The sequence below is a fragment of the Tenebrio molitor genome, chromosome 3 (assembly GCF_963966145.1).
Source record: "Tenebrio molitor chromosome 3, icTenMoli1.1, whole genome shotgun sequence".
Classification (NCBI taxonomy): domain Eukaryota; kingdom Metazoa; phylum Arthropoda; class Insecta; order Coleoptera; family Tenebrionidae; genus Tenebrio; species Tenebrio molitor.
The window spans coordinates 17,505,876-17,530,713 of NC_091048.1; the positions used below are offsets into that span (position 1 = coordinate 17,505,876).

A 24,838-nucleotide genomic window follows, 5' to 3' on the forward strand; every position below is an offset into this window, starting at 1 on the left:
TATGGCTACCTTAAAAGCCCTTTGTGGAAGTGAGCTGTCGTGGTTGTCAAGGAACCCAATTGTTTTTGATCAAAAATGAATTAAAAAGCCAATTAATACCTAAGAGTCGTGGAATGTGAGGTGAGTTCATATTATTCTACTAGTGTAATATGAACTAGATTATGTATCTACGGATACGTAATAATAATAAATGAACGTATAATTTAACAGTCGTAGATAAACTGGATTGGATCACGAAAAAACAGGTAAACCTACATTTTTAGCATATTTTATTTACTCGTAAAGCATAGCATAGCGCGCAGCCACCTACGATGGTATAGTCCTTGTATCTTCGTAAGGAATTCTGACTTAAGCCCTAAATAAACCGAACAAAGACTCTACTTAAAGAAATTTATTGTCATATTGTGCCTGTCAATCACTAGACCGTCTCCGACAAATATTTTGAGTTCTACCCCAGGTAATTTTTTTCTCCGAGACTATTATATTCTCTCTGGGGTGCAAGCGGTACCTCAAATTAAAACACACGTGTACGCGAATAGGTCGACGGAGAGCGAACGGTGGCAGCTCCACCCCCACGACGGATCTCCTCCAGGTCCCCAAAAATCGCCAGATTATCTAGCACAAGGTTCTTTTGCTGGTCCACATCCTCCCCTTCGTCGGAGCGGAACCTGTGCGAGGAGAGTCACGGATTCAAGGAGTGGTAGGTACTATGGTGCAGACCCCATCCAGTCGTCCCCGCCGGCTCCAGAAGGACAGCACTCGCCAGCAGTTAAACAGCCATTTTTTTTCCTCGGTCTTATCACGGCGAGGCCTTGTCCCGCGATAAGACCGATCAGTTCTTTGTCATTTTCCACTATCTTTATACGGGGTCATTATAAATGATTGTCTCATCGCAGTAGGCGTTGGTGACGTAGTTGAATGTGCCGCAAGTTTTATAACATGAGTGAGACTAGCATCGCCGATAGGTAGCGCTGCTAGCGGTAGTGTAAATTTGTCTACTACTTTGTCTAACGTTGCGAAGGTACTCGTAGCGGCACATCCCAAATTTGTGTGGGTTTTCAAAGCCAACTGCGATGGGACAATCATTTATAATGACTCTGTATATGTACTGTAACGGTCCGAATGGGTTCGAGAAATTAAGAATTTTAATTTTAAAATAATTTCAACGAAATATTTTAAATACCTTTCATTTGCGACGGAAATGCTGGTCAGTTGTAAATTTTATTGGTGCCGTTGTCGGCAAGAGTGGTATAGTTTTCCCATTTATAATTTGGTTTTATGGCAGTGCAATTGTAATTATTAGGGGCTGGGGTTGTGGTTTTGGCAATAGTGAAGATATTATAACCTGGTCAGACAACAGACCTTCTTTTACAGTCCTAGGATTTATGGCGGTAGTTGCCTATTGTCGGGGTATTTAACTCCCTGACAACAGGGCTGGTAGTAAAACCAAATTAGAAATGGGAACACTATACCATATTCCTCAAGTGAAATCTGCCAACCTTTCTTTGAAAATGCAGGTACGCGCCCGGTCCAAACACAACACAAAGATAACAGTTTTCATGGGAAAAGAAACATTGCAAAATTTACTCGTTCGACAATTTGTGGAGTCCAGTTAAAATCAGGGAATAATTGAATTAATGAATTTGATGTTAGCAGGTTTCAAATTGAGAGAACCACCAAATCAATGTTCAAATTTGAAAGCAATCGGTCAAAGCGTTTTTGAGTAATCGTGGGAGAACGAAAAGTGGGACAGACAGACGCACAGACAGACTCACAGACAGACATCATTCTAAAAACTTCATAAACGTGTTCAGGGGACCTCAAAACGTAAAGATCTGATGAAATTAGCAATTCTAAATTTTGGACCGATCACAATAACATCCACCTTTGGTTGGGTAAGTTAAAAAATCCACGAAGGCGATGAAAATGCATAACTGGTTGCGTTTCAATGTTTGTAAGGCTCATTATTACTCGTGAATATCCCTGTATTAAGCTAGGATTAAGTTTTAGTTGGTAATATTTGTTCACGTTGGAATAAACATCAGTGGTGCAAATCGCACACATTTGGCATTAACTTTCATATGAGTTGTCATAGTATAGTAACAGGTCACTCATTTGCACCACCGATGTTCATTCCAACGTGAACAGATACAGCGTGATCAACAATGACTGAGTCTGTTGGCAATGAAACAATTGAAAAGTACTGGTGTTTTTTGTCTCGTAATTGGCACTGACCGGATTTTTTAACTTGAGACGACATTAAAAACATTTTTGGTTATGCCGACTATGTTTATGCTGTTACAAAAATGAACCTTTGTGTGCGTAAGACGAGTGAAGTTTATATACGTAGAGCATTTACAAATTTCGTTGGATATAATAACTAGTATATTATTATACGAGTTTAATAAGACGCTTTATTATCACCTGAGTGTGTTTAAAGCACGACGAGCGGAGCGAGAAGTGCTTTAATTGAATGAATGTGATAATACGTCTTATTAAACGAGTGTAATATACTATTTTATTTACTTTGCTTTACTAATTCCTGAAATTTCGGCTGCTCAAGCTATCATATTAGACTAGGGACGCTCGCGTAGGTTGGTAACATACGTTTTGACAAAAATGTAAGGTTACATTTACTAAATTTACTTCGCTGCTTCGTAGCTTCACTCGTTACCGTGGAGGGAGTATAGACTGGAGATGGCATTTCCTATGCTTCCCATGTTAAAAATCCGAACCCTCTAAAAGCACGTGCAACAACCTTTTATGACCCAGTCCACAAATCCACACTGCGCGTGGAAGGAAGGCAAAGGAAGCCATTGGCGTAGCGTCTGTATTCAGAAACCTTTTATGGCTCTGTAGTTTTCGCGGGCAGGTAAACGTATTTGAATTAGTGCCATCTCCATTCTCCAGTTTATATTCCCTCCACGCTCGTTACCTTGACGCCTGACGTCAAACGACTGATGTTGCCAATATAACAAAAGCTAAAAGTTACCAAAAACAGTTTAATAATATGCTTCATTATTAAACTGTTTTCGGTATAATAATGAGTCCATTAGTAACTCAAAGTAGATAAAATTTGTTTTGTAGTAAATATCAATAAGTTAAATTAAAAAATTATTATAATCTGTTTCAAAATCAGAAATCCACCACCTATTGAATTATGTTGGCAGAAAAAAAGAAATCGCTAGAATAAGTTTCATTTTTTTGAGTTGGCCCAACCTCCCGCCAAAATTTGACATTGAACTGTTGAGTTTATTTACCTAACACAAAATAATTATTATGTGCAAAAAGGTGGTAGCTACCATATCATACCTTTTGAATAAAATAATAAAATGAGAATAAAAAAACAGGATGAACTACGACCAAAACGACTGTCAACAATTTTCTTTCATAACCCCACTTTTTTCTGACACATGCAGACACACTAAAAGCAAAAGTTGGCGACGTTGTCGGTTGTATTTTGTAGGTAGAATGCAGTGTTGGTGGATTTTTGATTTTGAAACAGATTATTAGGTATAGGCAGTGAAGCGAAGCTTTCATTTCATTACCATTAGACTTTTATTTATATTTTTGTATATATGTAATATAAAATAAAATGAACTTATTTTGGATTTATTCTTTTACAAATTAAAGAATCAAAAATAGTTATTACTATCGTGTCAAAAATGGATTACTCCCTAGAATTGGAACTTTTAGGGAAATAACGTTTTTCATGTTGTGTGTAACTAGAATTTTCAAAAGTTATTTTGAATGCCTAAGGTTGGTTACTTTGAATTGAGAGATTAAATCCAAATAAATATGCCGCCAGTAACCAAAATTGATTGTGAAACGAAAAATCATCTATCACTTAGCGAGAAATTAGTCATTTGCAACTGTTACAATTAATTTGCTGTCTTACATTTTTGAGATATCTTTTGTTTGTCACCAGAAACCACATAGCCTCCAACCTAACCAAATTTATGGCAACCTAGTAACGAATATCCCTAAATCCCAGGAAGTAATCCATTTTTGACACGAGAGTAAGTATTATTTAAAATATGTAATTTATTGTATATTTGGTTTGGTTCATATTGTAAGTAACTTGAAACCGAAATAAAGAAGCTTTACTTTAAAAATACTTTTGCTTTTTAACACATAGGATTTTTAATATCTTTTTCCAGTTCTTTTTCACTTAATTTTCTAAATATTTTTAAGCCAAATATCTCAGTTTAACAAAATTATATAAAACCAAATTTGATGAACCATGAAAAATTATTTATCTGTCTAATCTAGTTAAATCAAATATTCTAAGAATTTTTTCTCTTTGTGATTATTACTTCAGATATGAAGGAATCGTATTATCTTAATAGCGAAAAAGGATGACGATCATTTGTAAAATTAGATACCCGTAAAGCTGTAGGTACTTGTTGTCAATCACAAGATGACTGAAAACATTTTTACGATTATTTCCCCGTTGATAAGAGAAACTAATGCGAGATACGTTATCTGCTGAATTAGGCATTCAAGATAAAGTTCATTTTTAAACAAATATTATTAAAGGTGTAACCGTATGTTGTAGTAAGGTGTGTAAGTACAGTGCATCGTGTATATACATAAACAAATTGTGGATAATGGCTAAAACAAAACGAGAATATATATTGGCAACATGTTTTTTGTCCGGCGCCGCCGCCATTATTTCTTTCATATCGTTGGGTACTCAAGAATGGGTTACAGCGATAGCTATTAGTGAGGTAGACGATAATGAAAATACTTTTAAATTTGGTTTGTTTGGTGGTATATTTAAGCAACTGTCAATCACAAAGGCAGTCTATGAGTTAACGAGTAAGAAAAAATTCACATATCAGGTTTATGACGTTATCAAAAATGTTTTTGCAGCGGTCTGTGCATTTGGTCACAATGTATGTGCCCTGTTATGTGGCAACAACATGGAAAACAATCTTGAAGATCTATATAATAACATACCCTTTAACAATAGCGACCTGTGTTCAGCTAGTGCTGTTTCCATGGAGGCACCAGTTTTTGAGACAACGTTACTCGTACGTGCTTATAATGAAATAGGTAAGAAAGTATCGGGCCTTCAAATAAATATATATTTAGAGTAGGCGTAGGCGACATTCTAATTCTGTTAACAGTGTAAAGTAATTTTTGTAGATAACCAATTATTCTCCGGAGTTACACAGGTTACATAGTAAGCTTTTTCCCAATTTCATATTGTCATATTCCGTGGAGGGGGAATAGGGAGGAATGCACTACAAAAATTAAAAATATTTTCTAACCTAATTTTATTTCGTTAAAATGTCAGACGTTTCTTGTGTCATTTTCTACGCTGGAAAAATGTTGCAAACAATTGAATTTCCATACGTTGCTCTAAATATAAATTTATTTGAAGGCCTGTTACAACTTAAAAACATAATATACAGGCTGTTTGATAAAAAACGCCTCAACCCATAACTTTTTTATTTATTATCCGATTTCAATGAACAAAAAAACCGAAGATATGGTTTTTCATGCGCGACGAAGCAGCCATAAAATAAATTTTTTTGGCGTTATTTTCAGTAGCTTACGATAGTCAACTTTTTAAAATATCTAAAAAAAAATTTTGTTTTTTTTGTTTTAGACGATATGGTTTTTATAAATGCAGGAGTTTGGGTGTGCACGATTTTCTTTTTAATAATATCTGCAGTAATGGGTCTGCTTTCTGCTGGTTTAGCTATATGGAATACAGCAACTAACCCTTATCAACCTTATTTGAGTATTTTTGGATTGTACGTATACAACGCCATAGCGTTTTTCAGTATATTGTCATCAGTTATACTGTGGGGTGCGATGTTCGCCAAAGATCTTAGTCGCATGATACCGAGTTATAAAACATATCTGGAAAAATTTAATACAAATGGACGGGCTTCGTTGGGTTATTCTTACTGGTAAATAATATTTTCAGGTTTATATTTTCTATAACAAATTGTTTCAGGATAAATTTGATATCTATATGCTTTTATATGGTCAGCATATGCTTGCTATACATCAGAAATTATTTAATATCAAAAGAACCAGAGCTGAAAAGTGTGCACATAGAAGACGATGTTGAACCAGTGATTTATCTTTATTAACATTGTAGATGTTTAATTATTTATTGTGACCATTTGTCGTTTAGGATCATTAAAGATATATTTATAAAAATGAGCTTTTGATTCTTAAAAGTGTAGAAGATAAGTTAAGATCAGGAAAAATTATTTTTTAGTCTATTCTCGAACAAGTTTGTGCTGAGACAATTCTCATTTTCGATACCTTGATAATTAAAACAAGTATACAGGGTGCTTAAAAATGGCGAAACAAGGCCATTGTGCACTATTCAGGGACACCATCTGAGCATGGAAAAAATGTTAAAAAAATTCTATCTCGTGATTCTTTAAAGATATGGAGGCTACAAAATCGGTATCTAAAATTGTTATTGTTTACCAATTCTTAATATTTCAACAACTTTTGTAGTGAGATATATTTACAATTATGTTCAACAATAATTTTTTTCTACAAACACTGGTAAAAAGTGAATTTTTGACGCGGTGTATTATAGCGGCCAAAAAATTTTGAACGATCAAATTTTGGCATATCGAAAAATGTCATTGTAAGCTGCCGTTTACTGTTATTATGACGTTTATAAATTAAATCGAAAAATTGACCGTTTGAAGTAAACGTCTATCAAGTTTATAATAATAATTTAGTGATACAATGCCAGCCGTATCTGAATTTACTAAAGCCAAAATAGTAACCCTTCACCAGAGGGGTGTGTCGTATGGACAAATTTCGACGAATTTAGGGTTATCGAAGGGCACTATCCATGCCATTATGCGGAAGTGGGAACACACTGGGAGGGTGGTTCGGCGTCCAGGTTCTGGAAGAAGGCGGGTGTTTTCCGTGGAACAGGACGAGGCAGTCATCATCATCCTGCAGAATAGGCCTTTCTCTAACGCTGAGGAAGCAGTGGCAATAACTCATTTCCCGGGGTCGGTGAGAACTGCTTGACGACGAATGAAGGCAAGTGGGATAAAGAATCACGTGGCAGCAAGAAAAATTACATCAACACCTCGCTACAAGGAAGTCACGAGTTGGTTTTGCTCCACAACACTTGCCCCAATGGCTGAATAAGAGTATATCGACCCAGAAATACGAGGTACGAAGAACGTTATGTTGATGCTACCGATCGTACTGGCCGTTTTTCGGTAAATATGTGGGCCTGGATTTCGGTGGAGAGTCCGGGGGTAATCTTACATGTGGAGGAGAGGTTAACAACCAGTGCCGTTTATACTCGTATTAGGATTCTTGAAAACGTGCTGCTGCCTTCTGTGGAACCACATTTTCCCAATAATAATTTTATTTTTCAACATGACAATTGCTCAATCCACACAGCACATAGGGTAGCAGCATGGGTTCAAGATCATAATATAAACGTCCTTGAGTGGCCAAGTCGCAGTCCGGATCTAAATCTAATAGAGAATATGTGGGGATTATTAGTAAAAAAATTAAAACTTTTGACTGCGATTACCGAAGCATGGATAGCATTACCCCCGAACTATCACCAAAATCTGTGCCTGTCCATGAGGAATAGATTGCTCTTGGTTGTACAACAAAATGGAGTAATGATCAAATATTGCCTTCTTCAGTTTTATTTTGTAAAGTTTTTTTATTTTAAACTTTTAATTTTAAGTTTAATAAAATGTTATAATTTATTAGTATTGTGGATTGATCTGTACTTTAAATTTTTTGATATTTGCGTACCAAAATGCAACCTGTTGGGTCGTTCTGTCTTGACGTAAATAGGACTAAATTTGGTTTCATCTATTATGAAGACATTCCTGATTTTGTGTTGATGCTAAACATCTAAGAACTAGATAGGTAGGGGAAACTCGGGCAAGAAGAACCATGTGGGCAAAAAGAATCAGTTTATTATTTTTTAATTTAAATTTGTCGCTGCTTTGTTTTTATGTAGATCCGTTAGCCACAGTCATTTTGCAGGACTTGATGTGAAAGACGTTGACCTAAGTTAATTTTTTCATGTTTTACGCCACAAAACAAAGAGTACCTATGTATGTGTGAATCGATGATTGTAGCTCAGACAAACCGAAATCATTTCTAAACAAAAAAAAAAATTAATTTCCGAACTTCTTTTGGTAAAAGAGAATTTCGCGCTCTTTCTAACCTGTAAAAAGTTTTGGCATAGGAATAATTTCTTTCGTGTGAAATAAAAATCAGTTACTTTCTATGTTTTGACAATTGTTTATTAAAAAATTTCAATTATAAATCAACGATTGCTGGCCCTTATTGTCTTGTCATGTCAGTTTTCACATTTATATTAACTTTTGCTCATAACCTCAATAAAGAAAAAGTGTCATGATTAATCTTATTCGCCAAGCTATTTTTTATACTTGGATTGCTAACTTATTTCGAGTTAAACAAAATATCACGTTCTAGGGATTTCTTGTATTTTGGGTTGCATATAACGAAATTTTCATCGGAAGTCTCTCGTGAATAACCCTGTATATTAGAAACAAATAAAAAGATGTAAACAAATAGGAGAGCGTGTTCAACAACGACTGTGTCTGTTAAAGCACTGACAATGAAACAATTGAAAAGTATGTGTTGGTGTTTTTTGTCTCGTAATTGGGACTGACCGGATTTTTTTTACTTGAGACGACATTAAAAAATGTTTCGGTTATGTTTATGTTATTACAAAACAGATTCAATCATTCTTGATCACACCGTATATTATACAGGTGTCCCAAAAATGGCGTACAAACTACTTACTACTTATCGAGGATGTTTAACTGTACATGAAAAAAATATGGAAAAAATGTTTCCGACAAAAAAAACAATTATTTTTATTATTATTATTAACGATAATACAATGTAAACAAAGATATATTCATACATCATTACCTTGAAATGTTACCGTATTATGCAGGATTAGATATTGGTAGTGAGTGATCTTATACTTTGTGATAATATGTACGATTAGACGTAGCTGTCATGACAATTTCATACCTACATACGGGGTGATCAAGAAGGACTTTCAAAATAATTAATCTGTTAAGTGCCACTTTCAAAGACCGCCAAATCAGCAAGTAAGTCCAATACAATTTTTTTAACATTTTTCTGACGTTTACGGTAATCTCTTCTACACCGTAGTGCACCGTTAGTACGCCATTTTTGGGACACCTGTATATTTAGCTCGATTTCAATGGAATATTCACAATGAGAAATGGATTTCATTCGCAATCTGATTTTTCTGACCGGCACAAAAAACGACTCACTTTGAATTTTATTAGTACGGGGTGATCAAGAAGGACTGTTTAAGTTGGTAACACTGAATTGTATTTTAAATCGTATAACAGGAGTAACTTTCGGTTGTTGATGGCTTGTCGTTGTTAATGCTACCTACATCAGATATTTGTCAAATAAACCAACAAAACATATCCGGTTGTAGTGTTATAAATAACCGAATTAAAAAATTTTCTTAATTGTACTGCCAACTTAAACAGTCCTTCTTGATCACCCGGTATAATTAAGTAATTCATTGTCTTAGAAACATTTTTTGATATCATGTTGTATTGATAAGTGTTATTTAAGTTATTCTTTGCCAAAGAATATCCGACAAACAAAACATTAAACACAGCAAATTAAATTTTAATGAAAAAAAAAGTAATTTTTCAGAAAAAAATTTGTGTTATGAAAAATTGCCAAAATTTGAACAGCATTTTGAATTAGTATCTCGTATTGTCACATTAAATCTTTTAACACGTAAATCAACCGACAAAAACACAACGTGGAAGTACCTAACGCAAATTTTCTAATAATTTATTTAAACAAAACAATTCGGTTGCCATGGTACCATAGCACTCCCGATGATTGACAATATTCCAAATTAACTGTAATAAAGAAAAATAAGCATACATATAATTTCAAGATTATTTATTGAAGAAATCATAATGAGTCGTTTTTTGTGCCGGTGAGTGTATTTCAAAATTATTGACCTGTTTAGTGCCACTTTCAAAGACCGCCAAATCAGCAAATAAGTCCAATACAATTTTTTTTATCATTTTTCTGACGTTTACGGTAATTTCTTCTACACCGTAGTGCACCGTTAGTACGCCATTTTTGGGACACTGTGTATTTATTAACCATGGTTGAGAGTCAAGATTGAATCCCGAAGGCTATAATAGTCTTCTCAACCGTTGTTTTTGATGAATGTTGATCACAATGAATGATCTGTGTGCTCGAAGGACTAATGGTTTGTATACTGGTTGAGTGTCATAATGGATGACCAATTAATTACCCCGAATTTTTCGTTTTTGTTTATTAACTCAACACTTATGTAATTTATTACAAATGACAGAGAGAGGACAAAAAAGGAAGTCTTCTTTAGTCGAGGTTGTCTTACACTTTATATTCTTGGGATGGGAGCTTCCACACCCCGCTAAGGCCCCATCGGCTGTAACAACCATGGTAAATACATATATTTATAGGGTTATTAAGTATGAATGTTTCTAACATCTAGTTGACGTAGCGGCACACCTAAGTAAAACGCATAGCCACCTACGATGTTAGAAATATTTATAACAACCCGGTACTTTTTTTGCTATTGATTATCTCCAGGGCTCTTAAATCAGTTTTGATTGATTTAAGCCTACTTAAACGAAGAGTTTGATTTTCTTCGTGATCCACAATTCGTTAAATCAAGATTGACTTACCGAGAAAAGACCATGTACGAGAAGTATGCGTCATACCTATTTAATGATTATAAAAATTGATAACGTAATGATTAATTACCAGAGGTAAAAATACAGTACAGTCGTACACACAAACCACTGAAATTCTGAATATGTTAAGAATAATAAAATTTGACAGTATGAAAACTGGAAAAGTTGGAAGTTTTTGTGTGTAGGTACAGAAACTGTTAATTAATTTGGTATACCTAATTAGGTAAACTCCAATGTTTGTATCATCTTCCCGTTGCCAGAAGTTCGATTGTCATATACAGGGTGTCCCCAAAAAAGAAGACGAGTCCATAACTCCGTTATTTATCGGAAGATTTTAATTATCTGTACACCAAATTAAATGATTGTTAATAGGCTACAAAATGGCCTAATAAATTCAAGTATAGCCCCATGGACTTCAAGGGTAAACTGTCAAAAAAAAATTTTTCAAATGGGATTACATATTTTTTTTTAGTAATTCTGATAGAGATTTTTATTCTGAAAATAACAGTGTATCACAAGTATACACTTAAATACCAAAAATTCACAAAAAAAATGTAAAAAAACGCTACTATCATCTATGTTCCATTTTGCGCTAAACATTGGGAGCATATCTGCGCAATCCCACATATTATTATTTGTCATTTGTTTTTCTAGCTACCTTAATTTGGTTATTACATTGTAACGCAATGCATTTTGATAGCTTTTCGCTTGGTGCTCGTCATTTGTTTCAAAAGTTAGTGTTATTTTTTTATGTCAAGTTATACTTGTGATACATTGTTGTTTTTAGAAGTAAAATCTCTATCAGAATTACTAAAAAAAAGTATGTAATCCCATTTGAAAAAAAATATTTTGACAGTTTAGTCTTGAAGCCCTTGGAACTATACGTCAATTTATTAAGCCGTTTTGTAGCCTATTAAAAACCATTTATTTGGTGTATATATAATTAAAATCCTCCGATAAATAAGGGAGTTATGGACTCGTCTTTTTTTTTGGGGACACTCTGTATCTAATAGTGCAATCATCATCAATATCATTAACTATATATCTAAAACTACAAACTACCTACCAATTTTCTTCGAAAATTAACACTGTTATGGCGGTAAAAATTTGCTAACCGAGAGTTTCCGAAAGCGCACGAATTAGTTTGTAGTTCTCATTCCGCGGTTCTCACCATATACGTTTGTTCTTCAGGTAGAATAGTTTGTGGGTAGAATACAATCTACTGTGTAGAAGAGATACTTCATCCAGTTGGTGAATGACGGTTGTCATATTTTGTGTGAAGCACAACTGACTAATCGGTAATCCCATGTAAATTTTTTGATGTGTTCGAGAAAAGACAAAACGGTTTTGTGTGCATTTGAGGTGAATTATCAGTGTTTGTACAGTTAGTGCGATGTGGTCATCTCGACAAGTGGGACAAATATGCGAAGAATTTGTCATCAGCAGTGATGATTGAATAACAAAGCGAAAAGACATTAAAGAAAATGTTTTGCAAGTGTCGTGTGGCGTTCCAGTGGAAACTTCAACGATAAGTCAAACAGGATCCACGGCTGAGCGATTTAATCCGAGTTCCGTTTATCCGTCGAATTGACCACAGTAAGAAGTCTTCGGATACGCACTCCGCCTTGTAGAAAGTTATTTTTAATGTCCATCATCGGCGAACACATTAAATTGTGTCAACATTCGTAAAATGACAAAATGAACCTGTTCAAGCGTGGCATGATATTCGTGACATTTTTCGGATCCTGCATAGCGATGGCCTTGCTGGTGGCAAGTTTGGGTACGAAGCAGTGGGTGAATGCTAAGGCCAAACGGGTGAAAAATCCCCACGAAAGCGACGGCAAGATCAGTTTTGGACTGTTCGACGGTAAAAAGGAACTCAATGTGGCTTACGGTTGGAGGACTTACGAAATCGATGGTAAGCTTGTCGAGGCTGGGTTCCCATTATATGGCAATTAGATTCGAATTAGTCTTGTTATAAAAACGAAAGTACTCGTCTTCGTGTCTTTGTTAAAATTCCAAAGGCATAAAGACATGGACGGATTACGTCACGTTTATTCCGACCACCTTCAATCTGTGCATGTGACGAAAATACAAAGAAGTCAGGTACAATGACGTACCTATTATGCGTAATCACTCTTGAGGAAAATCGCATGTTTCTCATTGTGCAAATATCGCAGGCATAATCACATTAACAAAACTTTTACCAGGGTATTCGCTTATGGAAATCGTTCGATTTGAATATTTCAAAGAAAAATACGGCTGCCCACTGACAAGATATCGATTGTTCAACATTTAGGTATTTATAGCAGTCAGAAAATAAGACGTTCACTCTGTAATCATAATTATTACGACTGAGGGATTTACCGTCTGCAAAAGAACACGGAGGTCACGTATAAATTCTGTAGCTAAATTATTGCAGTACACAAGTTACAGTAATAAAATGTAGCTTCAGACTCGTAAAACCCTCTAGGCCGTCGGTACGGTGCATACAACGCACTACATGTTACAGTGCGCTCTTCAGGCACTTGCGGAATGCGGATTTATCTGTAGGTATTGCTGGCGCAGTTCGATGCTGATCCGTCACAAATACAGGGAATTTGCTTTCCACAAATGCTTGCCAGTTATTGAAAATGTCACTTTCCTCTTTTGTGTTAACACTGATCACTAGTTCTGGACGAAGGTTTTAGCCTCTCGCATGACATTTTGAAAAAAATGATAAATACTGTTCTAACAAAAATAACAATATGCCATCCAACTCCATAGAATAAAATCATTTTAGAAATTCACCTGGGATAATTGAAATGTCACTTGAATTTTTGATTTTAATCCAAATAATTTTGTAAAATGACTAACTTGTTACTGCAGCTTTTTCACTCTCTTTATTATCTTCTTTTGTATTGCTTAGTTAAAAAAACTTTGCAAGCAATCGACTAAGTAACTGTAAAAAGGAAATACCTACCAAGTCGGTTCTTTTTATTTTATTATGCAATGCAAGAAGCAAAAATGTGAATTTCATGGTTTTTAGTCAGCGGTTTTAAGGAGATTAACGAATGTTTTTTTAATAAATCTGCACAACGAATCTTCGTTAAATGTTATATAACTTAAACAGCAAAGAAAAAAATGTTGGTAAACATGTGCATTTTGCTACCTTCACAAAATACATTTTATCATATGTACATATGATAAACACCGATGCTGTCGCTGAACCAATATTTTACGTCCATTTAACAGCTTGAAGTATCATTTTTAAATTCATTGAGAAAGCATGCCGCATTTGTTGATTAACAAACAAATGAAGCCATCTATAAAAACCTGACCACATTGACAAACGATTGCAATAAAACCAGAAATTCTCTTAACTAACACGTTGAGTCATGTTTTTGACCACAGCCTGGGATAAATATCAAGCACCACCTACTCGAAGCTTGTAAAAGTTGTAACAATCTGTAAAAAAATTTGACTATTTAGAAGTAGTAAATTAAAAATAGTTTGTTGGCAAGTTATTCTCTTTATTTCACATTAAATGAAGCAGAAGTGGGACCACAATTAATTAATTGGTAATTGTTCACTTTAACTACTTCTGGAATTTTCGCGTTTTTTCTGGCTAGACAGCCTCAGGGCGTCCTCCTAGACAGTGTCCCATCATTCAAACCTTGTGCAAATGCCTTTTTTTCTCTCTTGTTGTGTTTCAAGGTCGCGCCAAGGCTTAGTATAACTAAAGGGTAAGGAAAATTTTAATTTGCACAAGGTTTGACTGTAGGGAAACGATGTAGGAGGACGTCCTGACGCTGTCTAGCCAGAAAAAACGCGAAAATTCCAGAAGTAGTTAAAGTGAACAATTACCAATTAATTTACTATCAAATCTGTTTCCTGCATAAATGATAATGAAAGCTGACCAAGCTCGAGCTGAAGATTTTCTTTAACGTATGAAGTTCCCATGTTAACAAATCACAGAAGGTCAATGTGTAAGTGGGACGGTTAAGTGGAAGAAACCTGTACATAATTTATTATTGGCTACACCATTACCAAACTTGTACACTTAATTATAAGTTGTAAAAAAGTAGGACTGACGTGAAAAAACGATTAACTTGTTTGGAGGCAAAAAACCACGAAAACCGAAAGTTACCTACGTCGGTTTTATTTTTTCTCGTGATGTTTGAACGAATCGCCGATTGATTAACTGAGATTTGCTAATTTTTGAAGAATAGGTACTGGCTTTCGCGTGGTGCACACAATTAGGTTGCACGTTTCAAGGATGAAATGTTTTCTTAGCAAATAATAACGGAGGCATTGTTGAAGTTCTTGTAATTGCTCGTTTTGTTTCTTTAACCTACATCTAAAAAAATAAGTGAAGTGTTACAATTTCGTAACTGTCCCACATTGCATTATCGACAATAATTAACCACACCTCCGTGTTCATTTCTTTATTTGGCTTCACAAATTTGTTGCCATTCCGTAACATCCTGTTCCTGTTCACAGTGATTCACCTGCTGAAGTACGAACCGGAGTTCTTAATTTATTGGTTTTGGCTGGGTACAGTGATTGGCGTGTGCGGAGGCCTTTTATTTTCCGCACTGGGTGCGGTGTTCGCAGCTATAAACACTGCCACTTCCACGTCAAGATGCTTGACCTCATCGTTGGGCCTCTACCTATGGAATGTCTTAGGCCGTAAGCACGAGACAAACTCAGTTTGACATTTTAGAAACTAATTAATTTCAGTGGTTGCCGACGTCGTTGCCATCGGATTTTGGATAGCCCAATTTTATTTAAGAGTGCAATATAACGTACTGTCAAGGGAGGACAGGGACAACGATTGGACCTCGAAGGACATGGCTGAATTAGGCTATTCTTTTTGGTAAGTTTTACTTCGCTTTTTATTTTGGTGCACAATTTCACGCGACTTTTTCCAGGTTCGTGGTTGGTGCGGCCGTCGCTTCATTTGTAAATATTATCATAATTTTTATAGCAAATAGTGAAAAGGAAGTCGACACTGTAGTACCAGTTCTAGAAGAAAAAACGAACGGAGCCATCATGTTGTATTAAACACAAAGTTAAATTTAAACAAGCTGTGAATAACTGCTTTCATACGATTAGTTCTGTAAAAATATTTATGAATTAGAGTAAGTTTTATAATTCGTTTTAATATTAAACTGTGGAAAAAAACATTGAATTGCTCATTTAAAATTTATTGATTCGATTAAAAAATAATATAAAGCGTCCCACAACTAGCTCATAAAGTATTTACTAAAAGTGACACGATGAAGTCTGCAGAGATAATAAATACAGACAACATACCAAAAAATTAATTTACGATTTTCTACATATGAATAATTATAAAATATGTAAACTGTATTTAAGACGCTTCAACGACGTTTCACTTCAGCCCATCCATCATCTTCCTCCGACTGGGTTTGCTCGCGGGGTGCTGTAAAAAAAAGAATCAATCGATCTAGCAAAAGAGAAAAGTGCAGTTTTTGCTTTCAAGAATTTTTTACAAACATGTAAGAAATACATTTTCGGAAACGGAATTTCGGGCAGCATTTTTCTGTCACTTCAACAAAATCTCTGTAAACCATCTTTTACTGTCATCATGACTGACATTCAAAAATTAAACTTTTCTGTGTTTTTGAATTTTCTACTGTCGCGAGCAAAAAAAACTGGTCGTCAAATTCATGCTTTGACGCAATGGAAAATGCTCCATTGTAAAACGGTCGTAAATATCATAACCTATCATCATGTTGTATGACAGGACTTATCATTTTTTTCTCATTTTTGAAGTGAAAACTTCTTTAGGCTCACCACATACATTTTATTCCCGGGCAGTGAATTAGTTTCATGCGACACGCTAAGAATATCGTTCGCAATACGCAATCAATAACGGGCGTCATAGAAGTTTTCACTTAAACTCCATCCATTTTCAATATACGCAACTAAATCTAGTGATTTTAGTAACTTTTGTGGTGTAATAGGATACAACTTTTTTCTATTGTAAATGCAATGTCACAAATAATAATTCAGGTTATGTGTATTTTGAAAAGGTTATAATGTACGATTATTGTCATTTTTGACAAATCTCTAATCGGGTCCCGTAATCAAGCAAAGTAGACTATCTTTGAATATTTTACTTAAAATATGGTATCTACAGGTTAATATTAAATACCGGCATTGAAACCAGCAAGTAGGTGTACGTAACGTAAACAGATTTTAACGAAAATATTTCAGAGCAGGACACAGAGTGAAAGCACGATACATTAGAAATGAATAGTGCTCAGGAACAAACAGTGTCAAGTCAAGTCTGGAGCCCGGCGGTCTTGTAATTAAAAAAAGCGCACAACGGCGCAAATATTTCTTCACTGTTCCATCGTGCGTCGTTTCCATTCTGTGCCTGCGCCCCCGACCCAGAAATTACTCCGTACTTTTCCTTAAGATATGTGTAGGAGATTGAAGCTAACATTTTAAATAGATCAATTTAAATTAAAAGTGGATTTATCGACTTACGGAAAAAATCTCCCCAACCATTCGGTAAACTGCGATTCTCCCCAAATTTGGACCATTTACTTCCCAAATGTTTTTAAAACACCGGTGAACACTTTGTTTTGTCTCGAAGTGAGGCATTTTCTCTTTATAACTCTACCTGTGGCCTACATATCGCTACTTAATCGTATTTTTTTCAATAATTATAATCTGATTTTTTGACAAATTCAAAACGTCTGCTTTGAATGTTCAATATTAGAAAAAATAAAACACTTTCATTGCAATACAAAAAAAGAAAATTCCCTAACAGTAATGTATATTGTAAATGGATGGAGTTTACGTCGTGCGGTCTTAAGCGCACTCTTTTTTATATTTTGACACTTTGTTGACATGGGCATAATCAGGGAAATTTTTTCATTTTGTGAAAGTCTAACCAAATTTTGAAATGACATTTGACGACCAGAATTTTTTGCTCGCAACAGTAATTTCCTATACAAGTGTCTACATCGTGTGAAACTGTCTTTTAGAAATTCTTGTAAAAGTCGGAGGTTAGAAGTTATTGTTTGCTAGTACGAGTATATTATGCAGTTTTGTTTTTCATAATTAAAAAGTACCGGGTGATTTTAAACGAATGGGACTTTTTTTTCATAGGTTGGTAATATCTTTGTTGGTTATTCTGCTTTTTAATGTGATAGTTGAAATAAACATAGGCGTCCTCACAGACCATCAACAGAATTAAGACTTTCAAAACTCGTATAAAACATGGGAGACACTGACAACACTAGCGCTGCTCTAGCGTTAGGCCAAACTAAATTACCGAATTTACTCGTTAATCCGATCGGGAATTTCCGTTTAAAGAAAGGTTGATTTGAATATTAATTAATAATGTCATCAGTAATTTTGAATTTTCTAATAAAATAAAATAAATTTTATGAATTGTTCTAACTCCAAACCAGTATTTTGAGATAATTTTTTGTCATCTTTTTATTTGGTAAGTTATCTTTTTCTTTTTGAAAAAGTACGAAATATGTTTTTTCAGATCGCAATTTTTATTTTATTTATTTGGATATGGGAAAAATTAAACATAAATGCTTTGTAAACAACAGGATCGGCGATTTTAAATTTCCAAAATTAGAAGAACAAAGGAAACGAGGGATAGAAGCTTTAGGTAAATGTTGCACCACCCTTCAAAACAGATAATGCCTTTATTTGCGCGAAACATTTTAGCAACAATTTCTTTACTCAAAAAACAAAACTCCATAAATACGCCCTGCCGTCGATTTTTCTTCGTGAAGATAAACAAACTTCAATAAATAATGTTGACCAGCTGAACAAATTGAAAATTCTACGATTACTGAAAATCCCACTGTAGAGAATCTAATCCTTCCTGTTATGCCCAAGGCCCAAAATAGACCCGTAACAAAATCTTCTAGTGTGTTGCAACTACTTGAATGCAAGAAAGTTAGTAGTCTTTATCAAAAGGTAGAAACATTTATTATATGGACCGATATCAGCGAAAAACAATTTCAAAATTAAAAAATCTTTTGCACGATTCTAAAATTATCTCCAGAATTTTTAAAAATTAACGCAAAATCAAATTAATGAACTAGATCTACCCTTCAATTCAGTTTCACTCGCCTTTTAAACTAGCCCACTCATGCCCAAAAAATCCCAATTTACACACAAACTCGTTTAATGAACTACTAATTTGTTATATATGTTAGAATTTGTATTAAAATGTCCAATACTTAATTAGTCGTTTTTATTTTTTTTAAATAAGTATCAATTTAAATTAAATTGAAAAAAAAATATAGGCAACTAGGTATACAGAAACTAGTCAGATATGCAACTTGTTATACATTAGTTTGGCCTAACGCTCGGGCAGCGCCACTTGAGCGCGTCCCCGAAAATGTAATCCCACTTGACAGTCTTACTATAGTTTAATTGTCTGTGGGCGTCCTCGCCTATTTGACACAATTGATTAATACATAAAATGTCAAAATGACGTACGTACGCCAATGTGTTGATGAAGGTACTCTCGTGTCAAAAATAAATTACTCCCTAGAATTCGAACTTTTAGGGAAATAATGTTTTTCATGTTGTGTGTAACTAGAATTTTCAAAAGTAATTTTGAATACTTAAGGTTGGTTACTTTGAACTGAAAGATTAAATCCAAATAAATATGCCGCCAGTAACCAAAATTGATTTTGATTGTGAAACGAAAAATCATCTATCACTTAGAGAGAAATTAGTCATTTGCAACTGTTACAATTAACTTACATTTTTGGGATATCTTTTGTTTGTCACCAGAAACCACAGAGCCTCCAACCTGACCAAATTTATGGCAACCTAGTAACGAATATCCCTAAATCCTAGGGAGTAGAGTTAAACCGGCCTGAGATATGTCATTTGGTAGGGGTGCGCGCAGACGGAAAACAGTTGGACGAGTCCATCTTTCGTAAAATAGGGGTGTTCAACAGATTAAAAATCAGCTGATTTTTTTCAGTGACCGGTGAACGAGTAAAAGTTTCTATTTAGCTGTTTTTTTGAGTAATTTAAATGATTTGTCCGCCTGGATTTCCCCCACTAAATGACATATCTCAGGCCGGCTTAACTCTAGTTTATTTTTGAACGAGAGTATCAAGTTTGCCAAAATAATTTATGAAAAATGTTCCCAACTTAAGAAAAAAAGTCACAATCATTTAAAATCACCCGGTATTAAGAATCAGCACTTACGCTTTTCCTTTTGTGGTGGCGGTCCTCTTCTCTCTTCTGCTGCTTTCCTCGGCGGTTCTTCCCTTCTGGTGAAAGACCTCCAATCTGACGCTCCACCTTCTCGTCCGCCTCTAGACGGAGGGTTACGTCTCGGCCCTTCGTCGTCGTTTCTACGCATGTTCCTCCAAGATCCCATGTCACGATCGCCTCCCCTGCGATCCCTGTCGTCCCTATCTCCGCGTCTGTCTCTGTCTTCCCTGTCGCCGCCCCTGCGTTCTTCTCTATCGCCTCCGCGCCGATCCCTGTCGTCCCTCTCGCCCCTACGATCGTCTCTGTCTCCACGACGATCTCTATCTTCTCTGTCTCCTCCACGTCTGGCTTCTCTCTCGTCTCTATCGCCAGTTCTCCGTTCTCTGTCGTCTCCTCTGCGATCGCGGTCCTCCCTGTTGAATCTGTCGCGATCGCCTCTGTCGAAACTTCGCCCTATTTCTCTGCGGTCCTTGTCTCTGTCCTCACGTCGATCGCGATCGCCCTCAGATCGGTCGCGCTCCTCGCGTACCTCATCTTGATCGCGGTTCCTCCAAGCATCGTTGGTTTTCGGCTCCTCCGGAGTTGCACGCAAATTTCCTACACAAAACAATATTAACAACGATAGTGACAGTTTAATGAGATTTTTAAACGGTACGAAAAATAGTACTCACGAGGCCTCCAAGCTTCGACTTTCTTCGGCTCTTCGGACTTGTCCAAACGCCTCCAAGAAGAATCTCCACCCTCGGCTCGTTTTGGTGCCGCCTCTTTTTCGAGGAGAGCCTTGTTTCGCCAAGACGAATCCTTCGGCTTGTCCCGTGTTTTCTCACTCTCCTCGGCCAGTCTCTTTTCAATTTCTTCCAGACGTTGTCTCTGCTTGGCACCAGTTCTATCCAACATCTCTTGTTGCTCTTTGAGCTTCTTCTCCCTTTCTTCACGCTCGGTTCGTTCTTTTTCTTCACGCTCTTTTTTAGCCATCTCCTCCAATCGAGTCTTCTCTTCTTCCTCTTTTCTCTTTTGTTCGGCCAATTTTCGTTCCTCTTCTTCTTCCTTGTCTTTGAGGTAACGTGCCCGACGTTCTTCCTTACGCTTGATTTTGCGATCGAGAAGTCGTTTCTGGCGCTCTTCATGCATGTTCTTCTCAAATTCTTTCAGCTTGTCCTCGTAGACTATGTTGCGTTCTTTCTTTAGTTTTTCCAAAAAGGCGTCCTTCTCTGGTTTCATCCTGGCCAAACGGTCTCTGGTGGCCACGGCAAGTTTTCGTTCTTCGATGGCGGCGGCGATGCGTTCTTTCTCCTGTTGCTCCCAGAAAGCTTGATCTTGCAACTGACGCTCTTTCATGTTGGCCTGAAGAAGAGGAATTTCTTCTAGACGTTTCGCTCGTTCGAAATAATCCACTTTCTTTTCTTGCGACTTTAGTTTGGCCTGGAGCTCACGACGTTCCTTCTGCAGTTCTTCCGCTTCTTTAGCTGCGATTTGATCGGCATCCAATTTCTTAATATCCTAAAAAAATATTTTCACTAGATTACGATTAGTTTGGAATTTCAAGCTTTAAAAATAAAAATTCAAGCTACGAATTCACTTCAAACTTTGTAATTGGAATTACGCAAAAGTGATCAACTTACGTCTTCATCCAGTTTCTTGAGGATTTTCTGCCCGTGTCCAGTTTGACTGATCTGTTGCAATTTTTCCTTGAGATGTCTGTCCTTGATCTGCTGGATCTCGTTCTGTGCTCTCTTCTTCTCTCTTTCTTCACGTTCATGTTCTAACCGTTTTTGTTCGGCTAATGCTGCTTGTCTGGCCAATTCTTCCAATCTTCTCTGCTCTTCTTCTTCACGTACAGTATTCAGACGTTCAATGTATTCCTTCCTGTCCTCAATAATTTTATGACGTTGCAGTATCTTTTCGTGTTCTTGAGCTTTAGTGTCGTGGTAGTTCTTCACCATAATACTCCTCAACTTCTCTCTTTCAGCCCTCTTCTTGTTAGGATTGATCACACTAATTGCTTGATTAAGAACAGTCGCCATGTTAACAAGTTGATTTCTGACTTGTTCACTTGGCATTACTTGCAAAGTAGGACCTTCTGGTTTGTCCTCTCTTTGACTTTCACTCAAGTCCATGCCAAAATGAACGCAGTGTTTGCCGTGATCGATTCTGATTTGCATGTCGTTGTGGCGCACACAGTCAACTAGAAGCCGCTCTAGGTGGAAAGCATCAGTGAATTTGGCTAACTGTATCAACCTTGAAAATTCGATCGTTTGGTACACTTGAGCGATCTGTCGTACCAAGCGGACCAAAGTTACATCTTGTAGAGCGGGTATGTATTGCTGCAGCATATTCTCTTCTGCTTGTAAAGACTGTATGACTGAGTGGACTCTCGAGCACAGCAACAATGGATGAAAATCAACTTCTAACCAGTTGTACAGGTCCTGCAGTTGAGGCGAAGCCAAGCTTACCACGTTAACGCGAACCAAATCTTTTAGTAAACTAGCTCGGGTTGGAGGCTGGAAAAGTCCCAACAGAACTGCCAAACGTTGAGCTTTTTCCAACGGTGACTTGTCAGTCTCTATGAAACGGTCGAATTCTGGATGGGCGGATGGCAGAGGAATCGATAAAGTAGCGATCAGTACGCGACAAGCCATTCTGTTCAAATTTATATTAGAATGTTGAATCAACAGCAAAAATTAAGTGTACCTTTGCAGTTCTTCCTGAGTGATATTTTTCTTCATTTCTTTAGATAACTGGAAAAGTTTAAACAAAGCGGCAGCATGGAAGAGGTAATTTCCGGCCTTCCAGAAAACCATGGCGAGCTTTTGATAGTAGTTTGCCATTGTCTTGGGAACAGGCATTTTCTTTGACATGTTCATCAAGTTGTGTATGTCTTCAATTGCTTTGTAAGCTTCCTGTGAATTTGAATAAACTTTTTTTACTCATATTTGAAACTTTATTTGCTCAGATTAAATATTGTATGGGTTTTTGTTTTTTTTTTTCAAAAAATATAAGTATTTTTAACAGTGACATCAACATTCGAGCCGAACACATTTCAAATGAAGCACAGTAACAGTTTAAAACAATTTCTATACATTAAATAAATATTTCAAATATTACTGTTTATTTGACATTTTATATTTCCTAACAAGACACCTATTTAAAATTATGCACCATAATAGTGACTAGAGTTTCTTACATCTAATCCATTTAATTCTTTTGCAATAGACAACTGTATCTATTAACACATTCACTTTCAAAAATACCATATTTAATTTTTTTTTTTTGATACAGTAATGTTGCATTTTCTAAATTTTTATCTACCTGAGGCAATGCAGGCTTATGTGGCTGTTGTCCATGAAGTAAATCATTAACTATTAACCTGTTTTATAACCTACCTGCCACAATTCCATTTGTATGGCAAAATCTAACTGGTGCAGCCTAGTTTCCAGATTTAGCTGTTGAGTTTCAGGTTTTGACATAGAAACATTGGCAACTTGGGCTGGAAGCTTACAAATATCTTCTAGATGTTTCCTCAGCTTGTCACACAATTTCCTAAACTCAGTTTTCCTGTTGTACTTGAGACAGAATTGAAAAGCCATTCTTGCAATGTCATGGTATAGATTCTCAACATGGGCATTAGTTCTCAACAACTCCAAACATTGGCAGTAAGACTCCCACAAAAACTTGACCCAAGGGGTAAGAATAGTGCGATCAGAACGATCTTGGGCATCTTCCCCAGAAACAGCACTAGAATATATTTTTTATGTGAATGCTTCACTTTGTGGGTTAGCTACCTTAGTAAGATGCTTTCTGGAGTTGCTAAATTGTCGAGATCGTCGATGTCGATGACAGCTTGTGCTGACTGTTCACGTGCATTCTCCGTCTTCTCTTCAGCCATACGAAGATAACCTCGTATGACGTTTTCCAGAGATCCCACGTTCACGGACTGAAACATGTTCCTGTACTGGAAGAGACCCTCCTTGGCGATGTGAGATTTCTTCAGCTCGACACACAGATCTAGATATTTGAACATGATGGGTTCCAGGACCGATTCCGACCAATTGTACGCCCATTTTTTATTGCGGAAGACTTCTTGCAGCGTATCCAAAGCTCTTGCTGGTTTTCCAACTTCGATGAATTCTATTAAAACGGCATGATTAGTTTGTTATATAAATAAACACGTGAGGTGACCAACATATGTGCCGGTTAATTTTCTTACCGTTGGCTCGCTTTAAAGCATTTTCAGGTCTTTGACCGTAACGTGCCATTTTGAATCACTTTTTGTATTCACTTATTTCACATTTAAATATTTAATAAAAGAAATAAGGCAGATTGTGTGGAAACGTCAAAAATTTCCACAACGCACCTGCAAAATGGTAGCCGGAAACGAAGACATTGACAGATGACAGATCATCGTGGAGGGAGATCATTGTTCATTGATCAACCGTTTGTTGTGGCGGGTAATTTAAAAGGATTCATATACAGTGCCCTTTTTTTTTCGCTGGCCATAGGGATTTACATGCTAAAAATTTAGGGTCTGTTAATGAGCTTGTTAGTAGGAATTTTTAAGTGAAATTTGGTAGGATATTAGATTATTTAGTATTTTATAAATCAATTTCAGTTCGGCCCATCGTACAAAACAAAATATAAAAAAAAATTAGAGCAAAAATAGGTTGATTAAATTTACCACGTGGCTTGCCAAGTAGGCTGACGTAATGTGAATCCAACTTGATCCAACAACCAACAAATGTCAAACAGTAATAATTTTCAATGGAAAAAAGAAATTATTGAATGGGATAGACTTTGAAAAATGTGGTTTTATTTCATAAACATAAAACATAGGAAATCATAATTACATCAAAATAAATAAAATT

General features: G+C 36.0%; 3 protein-coding genes and 1 long non-coding RNA gene across 5 annotated transcripts; 3 read left to right on the forward strand and 1 right to left on the reverse strand.

Moving 5' to 3' along the window:
• Nucleotides 1-3,706: 3,706 nt before the first annotated feature.
• LOC138127410 (uncharacterized) lies at nucleotides 3,707-6,180 on the forward strand. 2 transcript variants are annotated; one of them, XM_069043479.1, is made up of 5 exons: nucleotides 3,707-4,019; nucleotides 4,559-4,821; nucleotides 4,876-5,058; nucleotides 5,618-5,924; nucleotides 5,972-6,180. In XM_069043479.1, exons 2-5 carry the CDS (start codon nucleotides 4,611-4,613, stop codon nucleotides 6,108-6,110), a joined length of 840 nt encoding a protein of 279 aa, XP_068899580.1. In that variant the 5' UTR covers nucleotides 3,707-4,019; nucleotides 4,559-4,610; the 3' UTR covers nucleotides 6,111-6,180. The 2 variants fall into 2 exon arrangements, with proteins under 2 accessions (XP_068899580.1, XP_068899581.1); XM_069043480.1 differs by lacking the exon at nucleotides 3,707-4,019 and having other exon boundaries at nucleotides 4,468-4,821.
• Nucleotides 6,181-11,918: 5,738 nt separating this feature from the next.
• Nucleotides 11,919-16,110, forward strand: LOC138125376 (clarin-2). The gene is made up of 4 exons (XM_069040643.1): nucleotides 11,919-12,672; nucleotides 15,237-15,425; nucleotides 15,477-15,612; nucleotides 15,668-16,110. Exons 1-4 carry the CDS (start codon nucleotides 12,453-12,455, stop codon nucleotides 15,798-15,800), a joined length of 678 nt encoding a protein of 225 aa, XP_068896744.1. The 5' UTR covers nucleotides 11,919-12,452; the 3' UTR covers nucleotides 15,801-16,110.
• On the reverse strand, nucleotides 15,928-24,353 carry eIF3a (eukaryotic translation initiation factor 3 subunit a). Its single transcript, XM_069040642.1, has 8 exons — nucleotides 24,184-24,353; nucleotides 23,759-24,104; nucleotides 23,360-23,711; nucleotides 22,668-22,876; nucleotides 21,599-22,616; nucleotides 20,648-21,476; nucleotides 19,968-20,573; nucleotides 15,928-16,182 (listed from the first exon to the last, which is right to left on the reverse strand). Exons 1-8 carry the CDS (start codon nucleotides 24,230-24,232, stop codon nucleotides 16,121-16,123), a joined length of 3,471 nt encoding a protein of 1,156 aa, XP_068896743.1. The 5' UTR covers nucleotides 24,233-24,353; the 3' UTR covers nucleotides 15,928-16,120.
• On the forward strand, nucleotides 18,079-19,075 carry LOC138125377 (uncharacterized). The gene is made up of 2 exons (XR_011157433.1): nucleotides 18,079-18,399; nucleotides 18,459-19,075. It is a non-coding gene; the product is annotated as an uncharacterized lncRNA (long non-coding RNA).
• Nucleotides 24,354-24,838: the final 485 nt, after the last annotated feature.

Excerpts from the sequence above, each read along its gene's own strand:
- LOC138127410 (XM_069043479.1), top strand. The coding sequence starts at position 4,611 with ATGGCTAAAACAAAACGAGAATATATATTGGCAACATGTTTTTTGTCC. Across the intron at positions 4,822-4,875 it reads GGCAGTCTATGAGTTAACGA|CGGTCTGTGCATTTGGTCAC; the intron begins GTAAGAAAAAAT and ends ATGTTTTTGCAG. Across the intron at positions 5,925-5,971 it reads TCGTTGGGTTATTCTTACTG|GATAAATTTGATATCTATAT; the intron begins GTAAATAATATT and ends AAATTGTTTCAG.
- LOC138125376 (XM_069040643.1), top strand. The coding sequence starts at position 12,453 with ATGAACCTGTTCAAGCGTGGCATGATATTCGTGACATTTTTCGGATCC. Across the intron at positions 12,673-15,236 it reads GAGGACTTACGAAATCGATG|TGATTCACCTGCTGAAGTAC; the intron begins GTAAGCTTGTCG and ends TCCTGTTCACAG. Across the intron at positions 15,426-15,476 it reads CCTATGGAATGTCTTAGGCC|TGGTTGCCGACGTCGTTGCC; the intron begins GTAAGCACGAGA and ends AATTAATTTCAG.
- eIF3a (XM_069040642.1), bottom strand. The coding sequence starts at position 24,232 with ATGGCACGTTACGGTCAAAGACCTGAAAATGCTTTAAAGCGAGCCAAC. Across the intron at positions 24,105-24,183 it reads TGCTTTAAAGCGAGCCAACG|AATTCATCGAAGTTGGAAAA; the intron begins GTAAGAAAATTA and ends CCGTTTTAATAG. Across the intron at positions 23,712-23,758 it reads CCAGAAAGCATCTTACTAAG|TGCTGTTTCTGGGGAAGATG; the intron begins GTAGCTAACCCA and ends AATATATTCTAG.